This window comes from Eubalaena glacialis, chromosome 7, assembly GCF_028564815.1.
Source record: "Eubalaena glacialis isolate mEubGla1 chromosome 7, mEubGla1.1.hap2.+ XY, whole genome shotgun sequence".
Classification (NCBI taxonomy): Eukaryota; Metazoa; Chordata; class Mammalia; order Artiodactyla; family Balaenidae; genus Eubalaena; species Eubalaena glacialis.
This window is the reverse complement of record NC_083722.1, coordinates 25,357,502-25,376,307: the sequence shown is the minus strand read 5'-3', so window position 1 is coordinate 25,376,307 and position 18,806 is coordinate 25,357,502. Positions and strand designations below refer to the sequence as shown.

General features: G+C 52.4%; 1 protein-coding gene across 2 annotated transcripts in view; it reads right to left on the bottom strand.

Moving 5' to 3' along the window:
• Positions 1-16,764, bottom strand: part of TRAM2 (translocation associated membrane protein 2) — a 74,383-nt gene extending 57,619 nt beyond the window's left edge. For both annotated transcript variants that reach the window (XR_009701557.1, XM_061196095.1), the window contains exon 1: positions 16,536-16,764. Coding sequence is in view for 1 of the 2 variants with exons in the window: in XM_061196095.1 (XP_061052078.1) it covers positions 16,536-16,655 (120 nt within the window). In the remaining variant the exon portion in view is untranslated. The remainder of the gene's footprint in view (positions 1-16,535) is intronic.
• Between the last annotated feature and the right edge of the window lie 2,042 nt (positions 16,765-18,806).

Genomic DNA, 18,806 nt, shown 5'->3' with positions numbered 1-18,806 from the left:
TCTGAGATGTTCTGCTTCTTTAATAAGTATATGTGGTGTATGAATCTCCAAGGAAGGGGGCCTGGAAGGAAGAGTTTCACGTACCCCTGTGACCCAGAACCTTACAGCCTCCTGTTACCACCCCCGGGGATTTCAACAGCCTGGAACTCATAACAGGAAACATCAGTGTAACAGACGTGACGGATTATTTGGAATATCGTAAGTGCAGACCTGGCTCCCCAGTTTACTAGCTGTGTGATCTCTGGCAGTTATTTGAATTCTCTCAGCCTCAGTCTTTTTCCCTTTAAAATGGAGTAAGGACTCGGGCTCTGAAATCAGACAAGTGGGCTGTGAATTCTGGCTCTGGCCTCTTGACCAATGGAAGCTTGGTCAGGTTCCCTGGTCTTTCTAGACCTCAGTTCTCTCACTGTGCTATGGGAGCAATCACGGTACCCACCCCAAGGGTGACTGTGAGGATGGGATGACAAGATACAGAGAAAGTGCTCACTGCAGTGCTCGGCACAAGGTCAGCACTCAACACACTTCATTCTTTGACCCTACAAACTGTAAAGTGCTATATGAATGTCAGCATCCTATAAGGCCCAAGCCAAGTCCCACTCTTCTCTTATGAAGCTTCCCTTGCCGGAATCTAAAAGCATTCCCACCTCCAGGCTTACGCGGTGCGGAAGACCACTATATTCACCACAAATGTATCTGGCATTTAGTCATACACTGATATCTAGTATTATATCCTACGTTGATATCTAGTGATTCAGACAGAAGAAATCTTATGTCAAGTTCCTTTTTTTCCAAAACATAACTGAGGTGGGGGGGGGTGGTTAAATGAATTTAAAAGCTACAAATGGGGCTTCCCTGGTGGCGCAGTGGTTAAGAATCTGCCCGCCAATGCAGGGGATACAGGTTCGAGCCCTGGTCCAGGAAGATCCCACATGCCGCGGAGCAACTAAGCCCGTGTGCCACAACTACTGAGCCTGCGCTCAAGAGCCCGCGAGCCACAACTACTGAAGCCCACGGGCCTAGAGCCCGTGCTCCGCAACAAGAGAACCCACCGCAGTGAGAAGCCCACGCACTGCAACGAAGAGTAGCCCCCGCTCGCCGCAACTAGAGAAAGCCCGCGCGCAGCAACAAAGACCCAATGCAGTAAAAAATAAAATAAATAAAAATAAATTTTAAATAAAAATAAGTAAAAGGTAAGTAAGGTAAAATTTTTTACCTACTGTAAAAAAATTTTTTTAAGGGAAAGATATAACATTGAAAGCGAAAGTCTCCCATAAACTACCTCCTGGAGACAATCAATGTTGACAGTCTGCTGTGATCTTTCCAGATTTTGCATATATAAACATAAATTTTTTATTAAAATGGACTCATGCTCTATATACTAATCTATTTTTTTCCTCAGATATCAGTCCATGTCAATACGTAAAGATTGACCTTATTCTCTCTTAAACAGCTATAGAGTATTCCAGCATATGGCTATACTATAATTTACTTAACTGGTTCAATATAAACGGATATTTAGGTTGTTTCAAATGAATGATGACTTTAGGGCAAGATCTGTGCCCTCTATTTCGGCATCTTCATAGAGGTGGCACTGTGCACATGGTGAGAATTCAGTAAATCCTACTGTGTAAACTCCAAAAGTATTTGCCTCTGGGTTGCAGATGGTCACTGGGATGCAGTCCATCTAATATAAATTTCAAAAGTCAGCGCTGCTGTGTGAAGCCTGGATAGTAGTGGGCAACATTTGCAGTGCTGGCCCTGAGATTTAACTCTCAGACCAAAAAGACAAATAGTTCCATATAGTTTCCATGCCGGCTGCTTTTCCATATTAAAATTATTTGATGACCTGGCAATTCCACTCCTAGGTATATACCCAAGAAGACTGAAAATATTATGTCCACACAAAAACTTGTACACAAATGTCCACGGCAGCATTATTCATGTGGTGTGATGCAAACAGCCCAAATGTCCACCAACTGATGAATGGATAAAGGAAATGCAGCATTTGCATACAGTGGAATATTACTCAGCCGTCAAAAAGAATGAGCTCTGATACACACTGCTACATGGATGAACCTTGAAAACGTTAGGCTAAGTGAAAGAAGGCAGTCACGGGCTACATGTTATATGATTCCACTTACATGAAACGTCCAGAACAGGCAAATCCAAAGAGACAGAAAGTAGATTCATGGCTGGGGTAAGACCAATGGGAAGTGACTGCTAACTGCTTTGTTTGGGGGCTGATGGAAATGTAGAATTAGATAACGGTGATCGTTGCGAAACATGGTGAATATACCAAAAAAACCAATGAACTATACACTTTAAAATGCTGAATTTTATAGTATACGAATTATATCTCCATTAAATATGCAAAAAAGATTCTTTCAAAACTGGTTATCAATAGGTGATTCTACTTTACCACTTCTTTACTGAAAGAATACAACATGGAAACCACGGGAACGCCAAGTGCTGGGCCGGGTGCTGGAGACACGCGGTGAGTAAGCCCTTCTCCCGCCCTAGTGATGAGGTCCCATACGGCGGAGGTGGGGCAGTAAAGGCCGAGATGGGGAGGTGCAGGGGACGGAGCGCTGAGGCAGGAGCAACTACCCTGCCCAGGGCAATGGGGGGGTTTTCCACAAAAAGGGGGCCGTGGCCTGAGGATCGAGGACCAGCTGACCAAATGAAAAGCCAGAGTGTCCTAAGGGAAGAATTTGTATGAAGGGCCAGAGGCGAGAGAAACCTCACAGTGGGGCTGAAAGATAACCAATAGGGAAGGGCCTCGTTACTCAAACGTGCCAAATGATGTAATTTAAAGATCCAACAAGTATTTGACTCCTGTTATGTACCAGGCATCGGGCTAGATGCTGAGAATACAACAGGGAACCAGATCTATGCAGACACTGGCACAGCTTTTAGTATATAACATGTATTTTCATGGCTACATGATAAATAGGCCACGGCTAACTGATTCCTTGGTTTGAACATGGTATTTTAAAAGGACAAGGACAAATTTGTCAATAGCTATCAAAAATACAAATGAACTTATGCTTGGAACCAATCATGCCGCTTCTGGGAAAATATGCTACAAGATATGCCTGTATAGGTACCAAATGACGTGCGTACTAAGATATTCACTGCAGCATTGTTTATAAGAGCAAAAGACTGGAAACCACCCAAGTGTCCATCAAAAGGGGACTGGTTAAATGAAGTACGGAGAATCTACACAATGGAAGACTAAGCAACCCTGGACACAAATGAGGAAATTCTCTGTGTGCTGACATGGAAAGATCTCAAGGATATTGTACAAGCAGAAAAAGGCAAGGCACGTAAGAAAGGAGGCAGGAATACGTATACATATACCTCTCTCTCTATATATATATGTATGTGTATACACACACATATACATACATACACATATAACATACACATACATATATACATGTGTGTATGTGGAAAATCTATCATATATTTATAGCTGCTTGTCCCAGACGGTGGAGGTGGGGCAGTAAGGGTCGAGATGGGGAGGCGCAGGGGATGGAGCTCTGAGGCAGGAGCAACTACCCCGCCCAGGGCAAAGGGGGCTTTCCAGAAAACCTAAGAAGGATATGCAAAACTTAATAAAAGTGGTTACCTGGGGGCAGGGGAAGGGAGCTGGATGGGAAGAGGTAGGGGAGGGACATTTCTCAATCTATTCTTCTTACATGTTTTTGATTTTTGAACAATGTGACCGTATTGCCAAATATCACCTATTCAAAAACATTATTTTTTTAAGCTTTAAAAGGCCAAGATTCTAGGTTCTCCGTCTGTATGCACACGCTAAAGTAGCCAGCATTCCTAGTGAGCTCACGAGCAGCTGAGAACCCAGAGAAGAAAGCGTGGATGGAAAAGCTGCAAACGACCACCAGCAGCAGCAGAAAGGCAGCTCAAGACACACTCCCCTGTGTGTGCACTGGCCCAGCCTTGTTCGTTTCACGCCGGCTACGTGTCAGGCACAGAGGGGTGGGGGACACTGAGAAAATGTGAAGCAACCCTTCCTTTTGGGGGGCGCTCGCAGCAAGTGCAAGGAGCCAGCCTTGTCCCTTCTGCCTGTGGCTTTCCTGGTACAGCTCTGATGGAGTCACTCCCGTGCTCAGGAATCTGTAGTGGCTCCCTATTACCCAAGCCGAGGAGCAAATCCAAACTTCGGGCCTCCGCGGCCCTGCCTGCCAGTCCAGACGCATCTTCCATAACTTCCTTCCTGAAGCACCTCCCCAGCTTTGGCAACACAGAGCCACTTGCCACCCCCTTACCTCTCTGTCCTTTACACAGGTCCCTTCTCTGCCTGCAACACCCTCTCCCCGGCCCATCTGCCCGGCCAGCATCCCTCAGGCCTCCAGGCCCAGCGCAAACTTCTCCTGTTTACAGTGAACTGTCCCCAACCCTCCTTCTGCGCCCTCCTCTGACTCACATTGTACCCGTGCACACAAGAGCACCGAGGATACCACCCCCTCCCAGAGGACTCCGGGCTCTGTGACGGCAGCATCTTTGCCTCGTCATCTGTGACCCTGGCCCCAAGAACAGTGCGTGGCAGAGAGCAAATGCTCAGTGCGAGTCGGGCTCAATGAATAAACGAGAGAAATACAGAGGCAGGCGGCAAGGAGGTGTGAACTCTGTTAGGGGCCAGGGAGAGCGTTCTGAGCAGGTGGTGCCAGTGCGATACAGGAGGTGGGTGTCAAGGGAGAAGCTCGAGTCAGTCCAATGAAAGGGGGAGAGAGAAGATGGGGGAAGGGTGCATAAACAAACGGGAGGCATGAAAGAAAAGTGTTCAGGAACCGCTAGATGGCTTGTGATGAGCGGTCAGGGCAGGGGCGGGCCGAGCGTGGAGGACAAAGGCTGGTCGGACTCCAGGGGAGCCTTGAATGCCATGCTGAGCGGCCCAGGCTTCGGGTGGGCACCACCGAAGGGCTGTAAGGGAGGGAGACCCAGGCCCAGCTCTGAGTCTGAGGACATCAGCGGAAGCTCCGTGGAGGAGGGGCCAGAGGGGAGGCCAGACAACAGGCTGAGGACCGAGGTAGGACTCGCTGTCACTGTTCAGCTGAGAGAGGCCCAGGGTCTGAGCTAAGGCCGAAGAGCAGTGCTCGAGCAGGGACACAGAGCAACGCAGAAGGTCAAGCTGGTGGGACTCAGTGACCAGACGCGGGGGCGAGGCAAGGGAGCAGTGGCCACGGGGGTCTGTTCTGACACATGCACTTGCTTTAAAGCGTTTCCCTCCTCCGCACACCACGTAAACTACAGGCACTGGGGGTCAGGGGGATTTAATAAAATCGTGAGTGATCACCAACAGGCCTCGGGAAGAAGACTCCCAGGGTTCCACCAGGGGGTGAGAAATCAGACAAGGGGCAAATCTCCTCCTTCTGTTTCCAGGGGCCTGGCACCAGCTCAGAGATGGAAGGCACGTGGCAGATCAGCCAGCCCTCACCTTGTCCAGCGCACGTCAAAGAATGACGACTGACACCTGGCAGCACCGCCTGACAGAGTGCGGCAGCCCCTCACGTACAGTGAGGGCAGCAACTCTGTGAACGGAGCTGCACACAGGCCAAGCCTCCCTCCTCTGTCCCCAGTCAACCCCCTGCAGCCCCATTCCCGCCCATCCCCAGGAAACCCCCCCAGAGGAGCTCCCCCGCCCTCCACCTCCTCTGATACTGGAACAAACCCAGCTTCCTCGGGTCAGGCCGCTGTACTTGAGCGTAAGCCTCTTCACGGCTTATGCAGCCAAAAGAAAAAAGCTGGGGGGGCGGGGGGGAGATGTTCCACCTGTCTGAGGCCTGACTTCTTAAAAAATCAGAAATCACATTAGATGCAAAACATACTGTTTGAATAAGTCTGAAGGACACTTTGGTGATAAAGTCACGCGAAGCCAGCACCAGACAGTGGCCCAGAGAGACACCGGTGCTCAAGGACAACGCCGCACCGGGGCAGCCTCGGGGTACAGCGGGTCCCAGGCAGAGCCCTCCTCCCTCCCTGCCCCACCTGCCCTAGTCTGCTCCTCACAACTGCCGGGTCGCACAGCGTGCCTGCCATACCGAGTAGATGGGGAGAGTCTCTGAGTGGACACCAGGGAGTTCAGGTGTGTGGGTCCCGGGGCACACTTCTCAGTTGGGGTGGAGACTGCAATTGTGTTGGGGGTTTGGGGGAGTTCTCCTGGGGGTCAGTGCCACAGCCTCCTGACCAGACTCAGCTCCAATCTCACCTCCACGTATCTCCAGAGCAGGGGACACAGCCTCACAGCGCTGTCCTCCCGAAGCTCTTCAAAGACCCCCACTGCCTCCGGGAGAAAGTCTCAAGCTGTCGGCCACCACCGTCCACCTGCCCCAGACACTGCTCCCATCTCAACGTATTCTTTCTTCTGTAACCTTGGACCAGATACCCAAGCTTCCCGTAACTGTACGTAAAGTGTGTGCAGGTGGCTGTCAGCAAGGGCCTGAGTGACTCGCCCGGTGTGGAGGTCACAGGACAGGGCACAGGGCTGACCTCTCCATGCATCCCGTTCCCAGCTGCGTTCCAAATGCTGAGGGAGCCCCACACGGTCGAGGCATCGCTCCAACACCTCCGGAGTGTAACAGGAACAACGGGGAACACGCGCTGGGCTCTCACCCTGCACCAGGCCATCTTCTGAGCGCTGTGTCTGTATTAACATTTCGTATTTTGTGTTGATGTTTCTAATCCTTCCAACGACTCTCAAACATAGTATTATCCCCATTTTACTGATGAGGAAACTGAGGCACGGAGAGATTAAATAATTTACCAAGATGACACTGCTAGGACATGGAAAACCAGAATTCAGACCCAGGCCCTGTGGCTCCAGGCCCACGACCTCAGGCCTATAATCCATGCCTCTAACAGTCCCTAACAGAACCACACCACAAGGACCCCTCATTACTTATTACTGCACAAACAAAAACCAGACTCTCAGGAAGCGACGTGGAGACCAGTGCTGTCCAATAGTACTTTCTGTGATGATCAAAATATTCCATCTCAGTGCTACTGGGGACTTGAAATGTGGCCGGTGTGACTGAGGAACTGAATCTTTCATTTCATTTCATCTTGATGAGCTTACATTTAAATAGCCAGGTGTGGGTTTCCCTGGTGGCGCAGTGGTTGAGAATCCGCCTGCCAATGCAGGGGACACGGGTTCGAGCCCTGGTCCAGGAAGATCCCACGTGCCGCAGAGCAACTAAGCCCGTGCGCCACAACTACTGAGCCCACGCGCCACAACTACTGAAGCCCATGTGCCTAGAGCCCGTGTTCCGCAACAAGAGAAGCCACGGCAGTGAGAAGCCCGCGCACCGCAAAGAAGAGTAGCCCCCGCTCGCCACAACGAAGACCCAAAGCAGCCACAAATTAATTAATTAATTAATTAATCTAAATAAATAAATAGCCAGGTGTGGCTTGTGGCTGCCTATTGGATGGCACAGGTGAGGCCTACGTTTGGTGAGTCCAAAACTGTGACATGTCAAACGTTAACCATAACAGATAATTCCTACTTGAAACTAGGCTTCAGGAGGATGTCACTAAGTGCTGATGCATCTCCTCACAACATCTCTCCCCCTCTGTACCGCTGTTAATTCCCTCTCATAATTTCAAGGCAGAAAGCATGCCCATGGGCAGAGGAGCTGCAGGCCTTGCAGATGGAGTGGGAGTGTATCAGCTGGCCGGGCAACGCCTTAAGAACGCTGCTGCAGGTGTGGGGTTGGGGGGCGTTTCACACTCTAGGCTCACCCTACTGATCCGAAATAAACCGGCCCCTAGGAGCGTGAGGGGTTGGGGGGAAACGAGCGGGTCCCTGAACGTGCACACACGCTCGAGCCAGGGCCCCGTCCATGCTGAGCACCGGCGCGACGCACGCTGAGCGGGCAGGGCAGGCGCTGGCCGTCCTGCCCAGGACAGTGACCTCTTCTTGCTCTTCCCGGGTCCCCTGTCAGCCTGGGAGGGGCCACACGGCCTCTGACTCGAAAGTCACAGACGGAGCCCACCCCCTCTCCCATCCCAGGTGATTCCTTTCTAACATATGGGTTTTCTCCTCCCTCACCGTTGGTTCCATTAAGCTCTATGACATGTCAAACCCAAATTCAGGCTAGATTTCAACCCAAATAAGAAACGAAACCAAAAGCAGAAGTTGAGACCACTACCTCAACTTCAGGAGGTAGTGGAGGGCAACTTTTTTCTCATTAACCCTGGATCTATGTGGCTGGGGGGAAGGCACTCCTTCAACTGAAGTGTTACCCATATGTCCCAGCCCTGTTCTGCATCAGCATCTTAGGGAGGCATGACTGAGCCGCAGGGCAACTGACACCCCCAGGAAGCAGTGGGGCCCAGACTGGAGAAGGGGCCGCACAGCTACTTAGGGGCAGAGGCCCCGGGGCCCAGTCCTCACCCCTCCACCACACAGCTCCCTGCCCGGGCTCTGTCGCGGGGACCCTGGAAGAGGAGCACATGCCCGCACGTCACACCAAACCAGAGACCAAACTGCAATTACAAAAATGAAAAAATCAGCGATCCCCCATTCCTTTCCACCTCCACCTCCCTCTTCCAAACAGCAGTCACAAAATCCATACAAACAAGTTATTCCCTGCCCATCGAGGTCAAAAGTTGATCCAGTACAAAGTCGGAGAGCTAACCAAACACACTCTAAACTCCAGAAGTGTTGGGTCTGAAAAGCCCCATCCCGTCCCAAGTTCCGAGGACTCCTTCTCTGCAGGAAACAGGGCATCGTGAAGGGGCTCTGCGACTTCCCGCAGGACTCCGGGAACCATGGAGCGAAGGCCTGCTTATCCTGGGATCACTCCTCCAGGTCAGGAGCTCCCAGACTGCCCTTAACCTTCAGGAAAGGAGCTGATAATACATCCCCTGTCACCTCTCACCCCAAAGCCACGTTCTCACTGACTCTCAATGCTATCTTTTCGAAGATGCCAGCACTGCGCCGGGCATGCACAACAGACCAGAAACACTTGCTAACTAACCAGCGAGGTCGCGGGCTTTCCTCAAAGCAAGGGGGCAGAGGTTAACAGAGCAGGAATAGGCATGTTGCTATACATTACATCCCCACGCTTTGCCCATAGGTAGGCACATCCTTCTCCCTCCCCAAAGCCACGGAAGTCTTCATCATTAAAAAGTCTCTTTTTAAAATTCTCCGTGAAAACAGAGAGTATCTGCACCTTTATGATAAAGACGAAAGAACAAACTGATTAAACTGATACTCTGTCCTTAAAACTTAAAGAGCTTTATTAAGAAACCCTCTTCAAAGGCAGGACAACTGAGGTTCTGAGGATGATGTCCTTCTCACCTCAGGTGTGACTCTCACCCCCACTAACCCAAAAGGCACATCACAGATCCCGCTGGGGTTTGATGTTGAAAATCTTAAGAAACCCTACGGAAGAGTTCTCTGAACCTCAAGCAAGGTTCCAATCAATGAAGGCCTTCGAGTGCCAGAAATCACACCTTGCACACACATACACACTCACTGCCTTTGGTCAGTTCACTCATCCGCAAAGCTGTGACATACGAGATGCCCAGGAGTCACCGCCATGCTTGTCTTCTGCCTGCTGACCACTCAGGGTGTTGGGTCTCTATTCAATAAACTCCCCCCTCCACCAACGGCAATGGCTTGAGGGTGAGGCCCAATGATCTGTAAGTTGCACCTGCCACTTTCATCAAGTTCAAGACCTCACTTCTATCCACAAACAGTCTATCAGCTTTAAGCTACCACATCGTGACCTCCTTGAAGACAGGGACCCCACCTTATTCATCTGCATTCTCAGAGCTCCACACAGGCACACGGCAGGCACCCAGTCAACAAACAGCTGCCGACTAAATGAACGCAGCACATTTAGGAAGGATCTGTCAATTTCGAGGCTTCTGCACACATAACGGCATTCAAAGGCAGCGTCGGGAAAGCCAGTGAGCAGATGTGTAAAAATGCACTGGGCTTGAGTCAGACGATGTGGGTTCAAGCCCCAAGTTTACCAGAAATTCACTCTACTGTCCTGGGCAAATCACCCAACCTCTGGGGTCTTATTTTCCTCTTCTGTAAACATAGTAGATGACGTCTAGGTTTCCCTTTAGCCCTTAGACTTGTAAAACGTGAAGAAAAGATGTGCCCTTGAGCTATGGCCATGATATTCACTTGATGATACGGGCAATGAAGATATAGCAGCCAGAAGCAGCGACTCTCACGCAGATGTGGGCTAACAGCAGGCAGTAACTTTAACAGGAGGTAAAGCCTCTGCCCACTCGCCCACGGTCACATGTGATACACACATTTGGGTCACTCCCTGGAGTCTTTCAGGGAGTCACTGCAAATGGCAATGATTCTTCCAGGCAGAAAAGCCTCCAAGTGGAACAATGACCCGCAGACATTACTTCCAGGTAATAAACAGATTCCACTCAGACAGAGAAAAATAAAGCGGCCTGTGGCTACATTCTGTAGACGCCCCATTGGTGGAAGCATCGGGGCTGAGCTCTAAATGTGAGCCAGACGTGGCTGACTTCTTGTTTTGGCTCCAACTCTAGCTCGGAGCGGATGGTCCTTGGCCAAGTCTCTCCTCTAGAAGCCAGGCTCTGGATGGGTATGACAACTCCCATAAACCATCCAGATTACAGGGTGAGGCTAGTAAAGCATTTCACAGATGGAAAATGCTGCCAACCCCTCGAGGCAGATGAGGGGAGCTGTCATGAGGCAACGTGGCTCGGGCAGAGAGCCACAGAGCAGCGGCTCACCTAACCCTGCGTGCCCCCAAATTCCATCCAGGGGCCTCCCAGTCCCCCACTCACAATCGGGCTCCGTTCCTTCATGCAGGAAAGCTGTGTGAACCTACACTGTCCAGGAGACCTGCTTGCAAAGCTCTTCAAACCGCAAAGTCAACTCCCAATGTTAACCAGTGGTGACTAAGTTGGGCTGGGTTTCCTTCCACCGGGGACACTTGAGACATTGAGGTAAGTCAAGGCAAAGCAACAGGCTGTGTAGGAGACAAAGGTCTGCTCGTGAAATGAGAAGGGCTGTGTCAGGAGCCGTGGTAGTAGCTTTACTGTTTTCTTTTCCCTTTTTTTTGCCCCCTTTTCTTTAACCATTAGGTACCAATGGACACCAGATACACAGTGCTGGATGAAAAGGTTAAGAGATGGTATCAGTAAAGTTTCCCACCAAAGCTTGCTAATAGCACTCAGGCTGATTAGAAAGCACTTCTGTAGTTTGGGAACTCTAATCCGCTCTTATCAACCCTCCAGCTTAGGCATTTATCAGGGTGGGAACGGGAGATATGTCAGCTCTGCCACAGACTGATTTCTGGGGCCCCTGCCCACGACGAAGCAGATCAGAAAGGAGCTCATGCCTGCCAGAGTGAAGTTTTCTCCATAGCAACACATGCGACTCTGCAAACAGGCAGGACTAAGGCACTCTGCTGTGACCGGGCCGGACAGTGCCCCCAGGAAGCAGCGGCTGAGGGTGCAGACAACAGAGGGAGCAAGAGGAAAGTGGCACCGACGGAGCTGGCGGGGCAGCTGACAGCGGCAGCTCTGAGACCCTCCAGCACCCCCGGCCCACCTTCCAATAAGATGGATGGCAGAGGGACAACAGATGTTCTCTGTGGAGCAGGGGAAAGAGGCACCCAGGGCAGAGTGATCGCCCGCTTTGGAGCAGACGGCTGGCACTGGAGAACTTGGGGGAAAGGTCTCATGGAAAAAACAGGTCCTATCTAAACTGAAATTCAAGCCAGTCTGATGGCGGAAGGTGTTCTCACACACCCAGCAATGATGCCAATAACAATGGCCACCAGCGTGGTTGCTGAGACCATCAATTAGGCGCCCGTGTGCCAGGCCGAGTGCGAGACATTTGTACCTTTATCCTGCTGTGAGGGTTAAAAACTCACTCATTGGGCTTCCCTGGGGGCGCAGTGGTTGAGAGTCTGCCTGCCAATGCAGGGGACACGGGTTCGAGCCCTGGTCTGGGAGGATCCCACATGCCGCGGAGCAACTAAGCCCGTGAGCCACAACTACTGAGCCTGCGCGTCTGGAGCCCGTGCTCCGCAACGGGAGAGGCCACGATAGTGAGAGGCCCGCGCACCGCGATGAAGAGGGGCCCCCGCTTGCCGCAACTAGAGAAAGCCCTCGCACAGAAACGAAGACCCAACACAGCGAAAAATAAATAAATTAATTAAAAAAAAAAAACTCACTCACTGATAAACACCTTTCTGGATGTCCCATTTTTGCCAAAGGAAGAAACAGGGATCACCGAGGTGCCCTTACATCCCATAGGACAGGGTTACTTACACTTGAGGCTGGACCAGGAGGAACACCAGCTCCAAATCTCTGCTCTTTTGTTCAGATCACTGAAATGCGGGTAAAAATCCAACCACAGAACAAGGGCACCTAAGAGACTAAGTGGCCCTTCTCGGCTTCCCCTGACTCATTTCTCTAGAACGCCACTGATGGGCCACGTCAGAGGCTGGAGAGGAAGATGCATAAGTCAGGAACTATAACAGCTGGCAGAAGAACGTCTTCAAAAGCGATTAGGAATTAAAGTAAAAGCGACCTCTGCCCTCAGATGTACATCTGTGCCATATACATGGCTCTTTGTCCTAACAGAATGTGAGCAGAACTGTCTTATAGCACTAATGCTAAGGGGCAGGACCAGCAGCCTCCCTTCAGGCTGTGATGTCTACAGGTATGCCTGGGAGGATGTGGACTGGTGCCACGGAACCTGTGTCCTGCCAGGTTGTGACACGACGGGCTCCCACTGTACACGCTGCAAACACATCACCCTGACAAGTCGACCGTGGTGTCAGCAACCGGGAAGAAGGTAGTTCCTGGAGAAAAGGTGGCTCCACCACATCTGCCTCCAAAACAATTAAAAAGCAAAAACCAGCCACTACCCCCAAAGTTCTCTGGGTCCTAAATTCTTAAAGTCATCACAGACCAAACAGGAACCCAACCTCCAAATGACGGGCCCAGAATTTCAGAACCATTTCCGTGCTGCAGAGCCAGCAGCGCCTGCAAATGAGCTTTGCAACAAACAGAAAAAGTCTGTCTCAAAATGACACTTTGTAGGTAATGTACAAGTGGCTTCCTCTCTGCTGGATGTGCCCCCTTGTTCTCATTCTCTGTTCTCGCTAATGAGCGCCTTTTCCTCTCTCTTCCCCCTGCCTGTTTCAGTTTGAAACGTGGCACCGTGGCACCAAAGGAACAGGACATTGGAAAGGGAAAGGAGAGGGGAGGCGGCTTTCAAATCTGACACACACCCCACTGGCTGCCCACACCCTGAAGGCCGCTCCGGCTGGGCTCCACCTCAGACAGGCCTGAAGGACCAAAGTGTGGAGTAGAAATCCCCCTTGCACCACCTCTCCCCAGCAGAGTCAAGAAAGAGAAAGCTGGAAGGGAAGGAGGGGGGAAAATAAAGCTCCACATTCCTGACATTTTTTAGCCAAGTGCTGTGGCTGCACAGAACAGCTCTATTCCAAACAGCCCGCAGGATGGAAAGAAAACCTGGGCTCAGCGGGAAGAGCCTGCCCCTGGCCTCGGAAATGGGAGAAGGAACCTCAGGAGGGTTCAAAACTGAACCAAACGGAGGTGGGAGGGCAACCCTTTCATGTGTGTTCCCCAAAGGAAGTGATCCCAAGGGAAGGAACTTGGGCGTCATCATCTCCCAGGGGACAGAACTAAAGTCCTGGGGTCCCTGCGGGGGAACGAAAGCCCCTCTGAACGCTGGTGAGCTGACCAGTGAGTTGGGGAAGGGGCGAGGCAGGGAAGAAGTGGAGACCAGTTAAGATGCAAGGGCCAGGCTGTGGCTGGCTGGGTCGGGGGAGAGGGCCCCAGCTCATTGGCAGAGGCTGGGCAGGGGACCCCAGAGGGAGAAGTAGCCAGGAGACTCGCTCTTTGTGGGAAGAATTATAATTGAGTTTTCCTGATTCAGCTTCTGAATGAAGGCATCCTAGCCCTGCCCAAGTTAGAAACCCAAAAGCCTAACGTCCTCTCTCCCTGCCTTCCCCTCCCCTTTCCATCTCCTTCCGTCCTCACTCCTAAGAAAAAGCGAGTTGTGTTAAGTGCTGGCCTGCCCCCCACCATCTGCATCCCTACATACACACACACATACACACCACCTCTCCAGGGAAGAACCCAGATGACCCTGAGTGATAGTAAGTCCCTTGCTGGTTTACCCCAACTGTGAGGATGCCCACATGTGTTTCTCTGAGGTCCTGCTCTCCTTTGGTAGGGAGAGCAGAGTTCCAGAAATCTGAGCCCCCCCCCCCGATACCTGTCTCTGTGGAGAGTCAGTTGGTAGGTACAGACAATGAAGACCTACTGTGTGCCTAGTGCAGCAGAACACACGTGATTCATAAGGGAGGTCTGGGCACGGCCCTCCTCCTCCCAGACCAGCCTGCACCAACCCACAACGTACCTCTAGTGCACCTTCCTGAGGAGACAACGTGTCCTGTACGTACAGATGCCGTGGGGTTCTACCAGTAGAGGGTGGTGGGACAGGGAGCCGTCAGGCAGGCGTTTCAGCCCTGGCCCTTTCCACACTCCCCAGTCCAATCCCAAGAGGGGGAGGAGGGCAGGGCAGTTTTTTTTGGGTTTTTTTTTCCACCCTGGGCCTTCCTCTTGTCATGTACTGGGATTAAGGGCTCCTAGCACTTTCCACCTCCCATGGACGGCCAGGTTTAACCAATAGGACTTTCCACCAGACCAGAGGCAGCGAGGGAAGGAGGTACCAAGCTCAAATACTCGGCAGCTCTTTTTGAGCAAAGGTAAAAGCAGGTAGAGCCACCATCCTTAACGAATGCCAGAGACACAGCAGAGAGACCCACCAGGCTATGCAAGAGACGTCGCTGGCTGTGAGGGCTACAGCTGTCACGTGTGTCTTTCCAACCACACCCTCCAAGTCTGGTGACAAGGCACTGGGAGGCCTCTTAGAATGGAGGACAGCAAGGAGATACTGAGAGCCCTGGCTGGACCAAACAAATTTTCTCCTATCCCGCTAAGCTATTACGATCAACAATAACAGGGTTTCAGGAGCAAACGACCTGCTTTCACATTGGTAGAACCTGTTACGGCTTTTGCTGCTCACATGATCTCACTTAAACCTCACAATAACCCTGTGAGGAAGACAGGTTTTACTAATCTGTAATGATGGGGAAACTGAGGCTGCATCTGTTTTTTATTTTGTCAGATTAGTGACAGAGCAGGGACCGTGACACGGGGACCACCCTGGCTTGACAAAGCCCTCGCCGCCGATACATCACGAGAGCTGTCGGGGTGGGTGGAAGGAGTAAAGGAGGCCTGCAGACCCTGAAGCCCAGCCAAGGACACATGCAGACATCCAACGCTGACTCGGCCACCACAAGAATGTCCCCAGCTTGAGGGCAGCTTCACTGACCAAGCAGGGCCCTTGTCATCCTTAGAGAGGAGATAGGGAACCCAGAGACAGAGGGACACGGAAGAGGAAATTAGCCACGCCAGGAATCTTCCATCTTCAAGGCAATCTATAGAGAGTTACAGCTTCCTAACCCATTCCTGAGAATGCAGATAAGCTGCCGACGAAGTGTCACTCACGTATCTGACCCTTGAGACAAGACAGACCACAGCAAGTCCTATACCCAGCGTTTGCCAGTTCTCCCCACTTGTGAATATCACATTTTTCTGGCTGTCGGGAGGAGGGAATCCTTCCCATCAGCCCCCTTGGATTCTGACCCCATTCGGGCTTACTAAAACTCCCTGCTCTATGAGGCCTGCCCCAGCTGTCCTGAGCAGGTCCCCGTCGTCTCCCCCTACCCGAATAGCTTTGAGAGAATCACCTTTCCCCTAAAAGCAGAGGGTATCCCTGGCCCGCGCCTTGCTCCTGTCACAGGAGAAGCTCTGGGTCCACCACAGATGGATCTGAAGGAACAGTTCACAGAGTGAAACAGGGTTTATGAAAACTGGCCTTTTGGGCAAGAGCAAAAAAAAAAAGGGGGTGGGGAGGGTGGCGGGAGGACGGCAGAAGTGCACTGCTGGGATGGGGCCAGGGCCACACGTGAACACCCCGAGTCTGGCCCAGAGCGGACCCCGAAAATCAAGTGGGAGGAGGAAAAGGGCCGGGGTCCCTCCCACTGGAAAAGCCCAGAGGAGCTAGCAGCCACGGCTTGGGAAGGGGAGTTGTGCAATGACTGCGGGTCTGGGAGTCTCCGGGCTTGGCTCCCGGACACCAGAAAGGAACCCGCGCTGGGCGGGCCGGGTGGCAGCTCTGCGGTTGGTTCGAGGCCAGGCTGAGGATTCGGGGCTGCAGGGAGAGCTGCAGGGTACGGTAGGTGCCCCAAAGGGCGGCAGGGCAGGCGGGCACGGCGCGGAGCTGGCGGCGGTGTCTGGGCTGACTAGGAGGCCGAGGGGCGCACAGTGCACAAAGCCGGGGGTGCGCGGGGGACCGACACGGCGGCCGGGCGACCGGGCGCAGACGCGGACCCCGGAGACGCGCAGGGGGACGCCGGGCGGCGCGTGAGAGGGGCGCTCCCCGCCCCGCTGTCGCTCACCTCGAACATAAGCCCGATGAGGACGCAGAGCACCAGGCAGAAGCCGATGTCCGCATGGTTGTGGATGACGAACTCCTGGCTGAAGAGCGGGTAACTTTTCGTCCTCCGGCGGAAAGCCATGGCAGCGGGCGCGCACGGCCGGCGGGGCCCGCACCCGGCGCTCACCAGCCGCCGCGCAAACTTCTCGAGCCCAGGCCCACTCCGCCCGCCGGCCCGCCGCCCTCTAGCCCTCCCGCCGCCGGCCCAGCGCCCAACAACTTCTGGGGCCCGCCCCCTTCCTCCGCCCGCCCCCGCCCCCACCGTCCGGGACCGCCCCCGGCGCAGCCCCTTCGCCGCCCGCGGCCCGCACTCAGTGCGCCTGGCTCGCTCGGGCCCCGCCCCTCGCGCGCTTAACCCTTTCGCCGCCGGGGACGCGAGGGGGCGGGGCCAGGGCCGGGGCGGGGCCGGGGCGGGGCCGGAGGGCGGTGCGCCAGGCTGGGTTCCCCTCGCCCGGCGCTCGCGCCCCGCCGCGTTCTCCCGACCGGGAGCCGGCAGAGGGGCGCAAGGACGCACGGCCCTGCCCGTACAGGAAGTGGGCCCGAGTTTCCCACTCCTCGGCGGGCGCTCCTTCCTCCGCGGGAAGGGAAGGGCCGCGGAGGCCGCGGGGTGGGTAGCTCAGCTCGCTGCTTCCGGAGGTGCGGGCTGTGGCCCTGGGGGGCTGAGAGCAGCGCAGGTTCGGTGCGGGCCGGCATCCTCGTTGGCCACAGCGGCATGCACGGATGATAATGAATGGACGGTTAACCAAGTATTCACTGAGAGCTAGAGAGGGTTAGGCACGGTTCAGATTGCTAGGAATATGCAGCAAAGACCCTGCCCTTGGGGAGCTTGCTTTCCAATGGGCGGGAATGCATGGATCGGTGCAGTTGTGCTCTCTTAACTTTTGAGAACTTTGTGCTACTATAAATTAGTTTTACACTTTTTACCCAAAGTCTACCTTCGATATTAATTGATCTGAAAAAGTGGAAGAATAAACACTGAAGAAGAAAAGAACTTTCTCATTGAAAGTTTCTGTTTAATATTAAGTTTTTAAAGTACTTATGGAGGGCTTCCCTGGTGGTGCAGTGGTTGAGAATCCGCCTGCCAATTCAGGCGACGCAGGTCGAGCTCTGGTCCCGGAAGATCCCGCGGAACAGCTGGGCCCTGGGCCCGTGCGCCACGGCTGCTGAGCCTGCACTCTGGAGCTCCCGAGTCGCAACTACTGAAGCCCGGGAGCCTGGAGCCTGTGCTCCGCAACAAGAGAAGGCACCGCAATGAGGGGCCCGAGTGCCGGAACGAAGAGTGGCCCCCGTTCTCCGCAACTGGAGGAAGCCCGTGCACAGCGACGAAGATCCGATGCAGCCTAAAATAAATAAATTTTTTTTTAAATAAATTTATTCATTTATTTATTTATTTTGGCTGTGTTGGGTCTTCATTTCTGTGCGAGGGCTTTCTCTAGTTGCGGTGAGCGGGGGCCACTCTTCATCGCGGTGCGCGGGCCTCTCACTATCGCGGCTTCTCTTGTCGCGGAGCACAGGCTCCAGACGCGCAGGCTCAGTAGTTGTGGCTCACGGGCCCAGTTGTTCCGCGGCATGTGGGATCTTCCCAGACCAGGGCTCGAACCCGTGTCCCTTGTATTGGCAGGCGGATTCTCAACCACTGCACCACCAGGGAAGCCCATAAATAAATTTTTAAAAAATATATAAAAGTACTCATGGAGGACAAAAGGTATTTTTCATAAATTAAATTGGCAAATATTGGATTTATTCCTACCAGTAATGAAGGAGTCAACTAATCACTTTCCAGAGGTACAAAAATACAAAATGAGAAAAGAACTATTTAATTCCTAGTCCCTTTTTTATTAGGTCCACAGCTATTTCACTTCTAAGTAAATACAATTTCTTAGAAATGGCACAGTGTATGAAACGTGATTGAGTCTGGACTTATCTGGAGTTCCGAGATAAATTTTCCATCTTAAGTTTCTTGACTCCAGTATTTAGTCTTTGGTCTTTAATTCCTTTATCTGACATAAGGAAATGAGAAAGTAATGCCTATATCGGACTAAAGCTAATTTAACTTCAAGACTGACCTTTCTTAAAGTTGGACCTTAATCTCGTGAGGAATAGAAAGATCCAGAACTCTGGAACATCTCAATTTTCCATCTGTGAAAAGGTGTTCAAATCTTCAAACTGCAGCCATATCTATTAGGTTGAACCCTATGAAACTGATTTCTTTATAGGTCAAAACCAGAATACC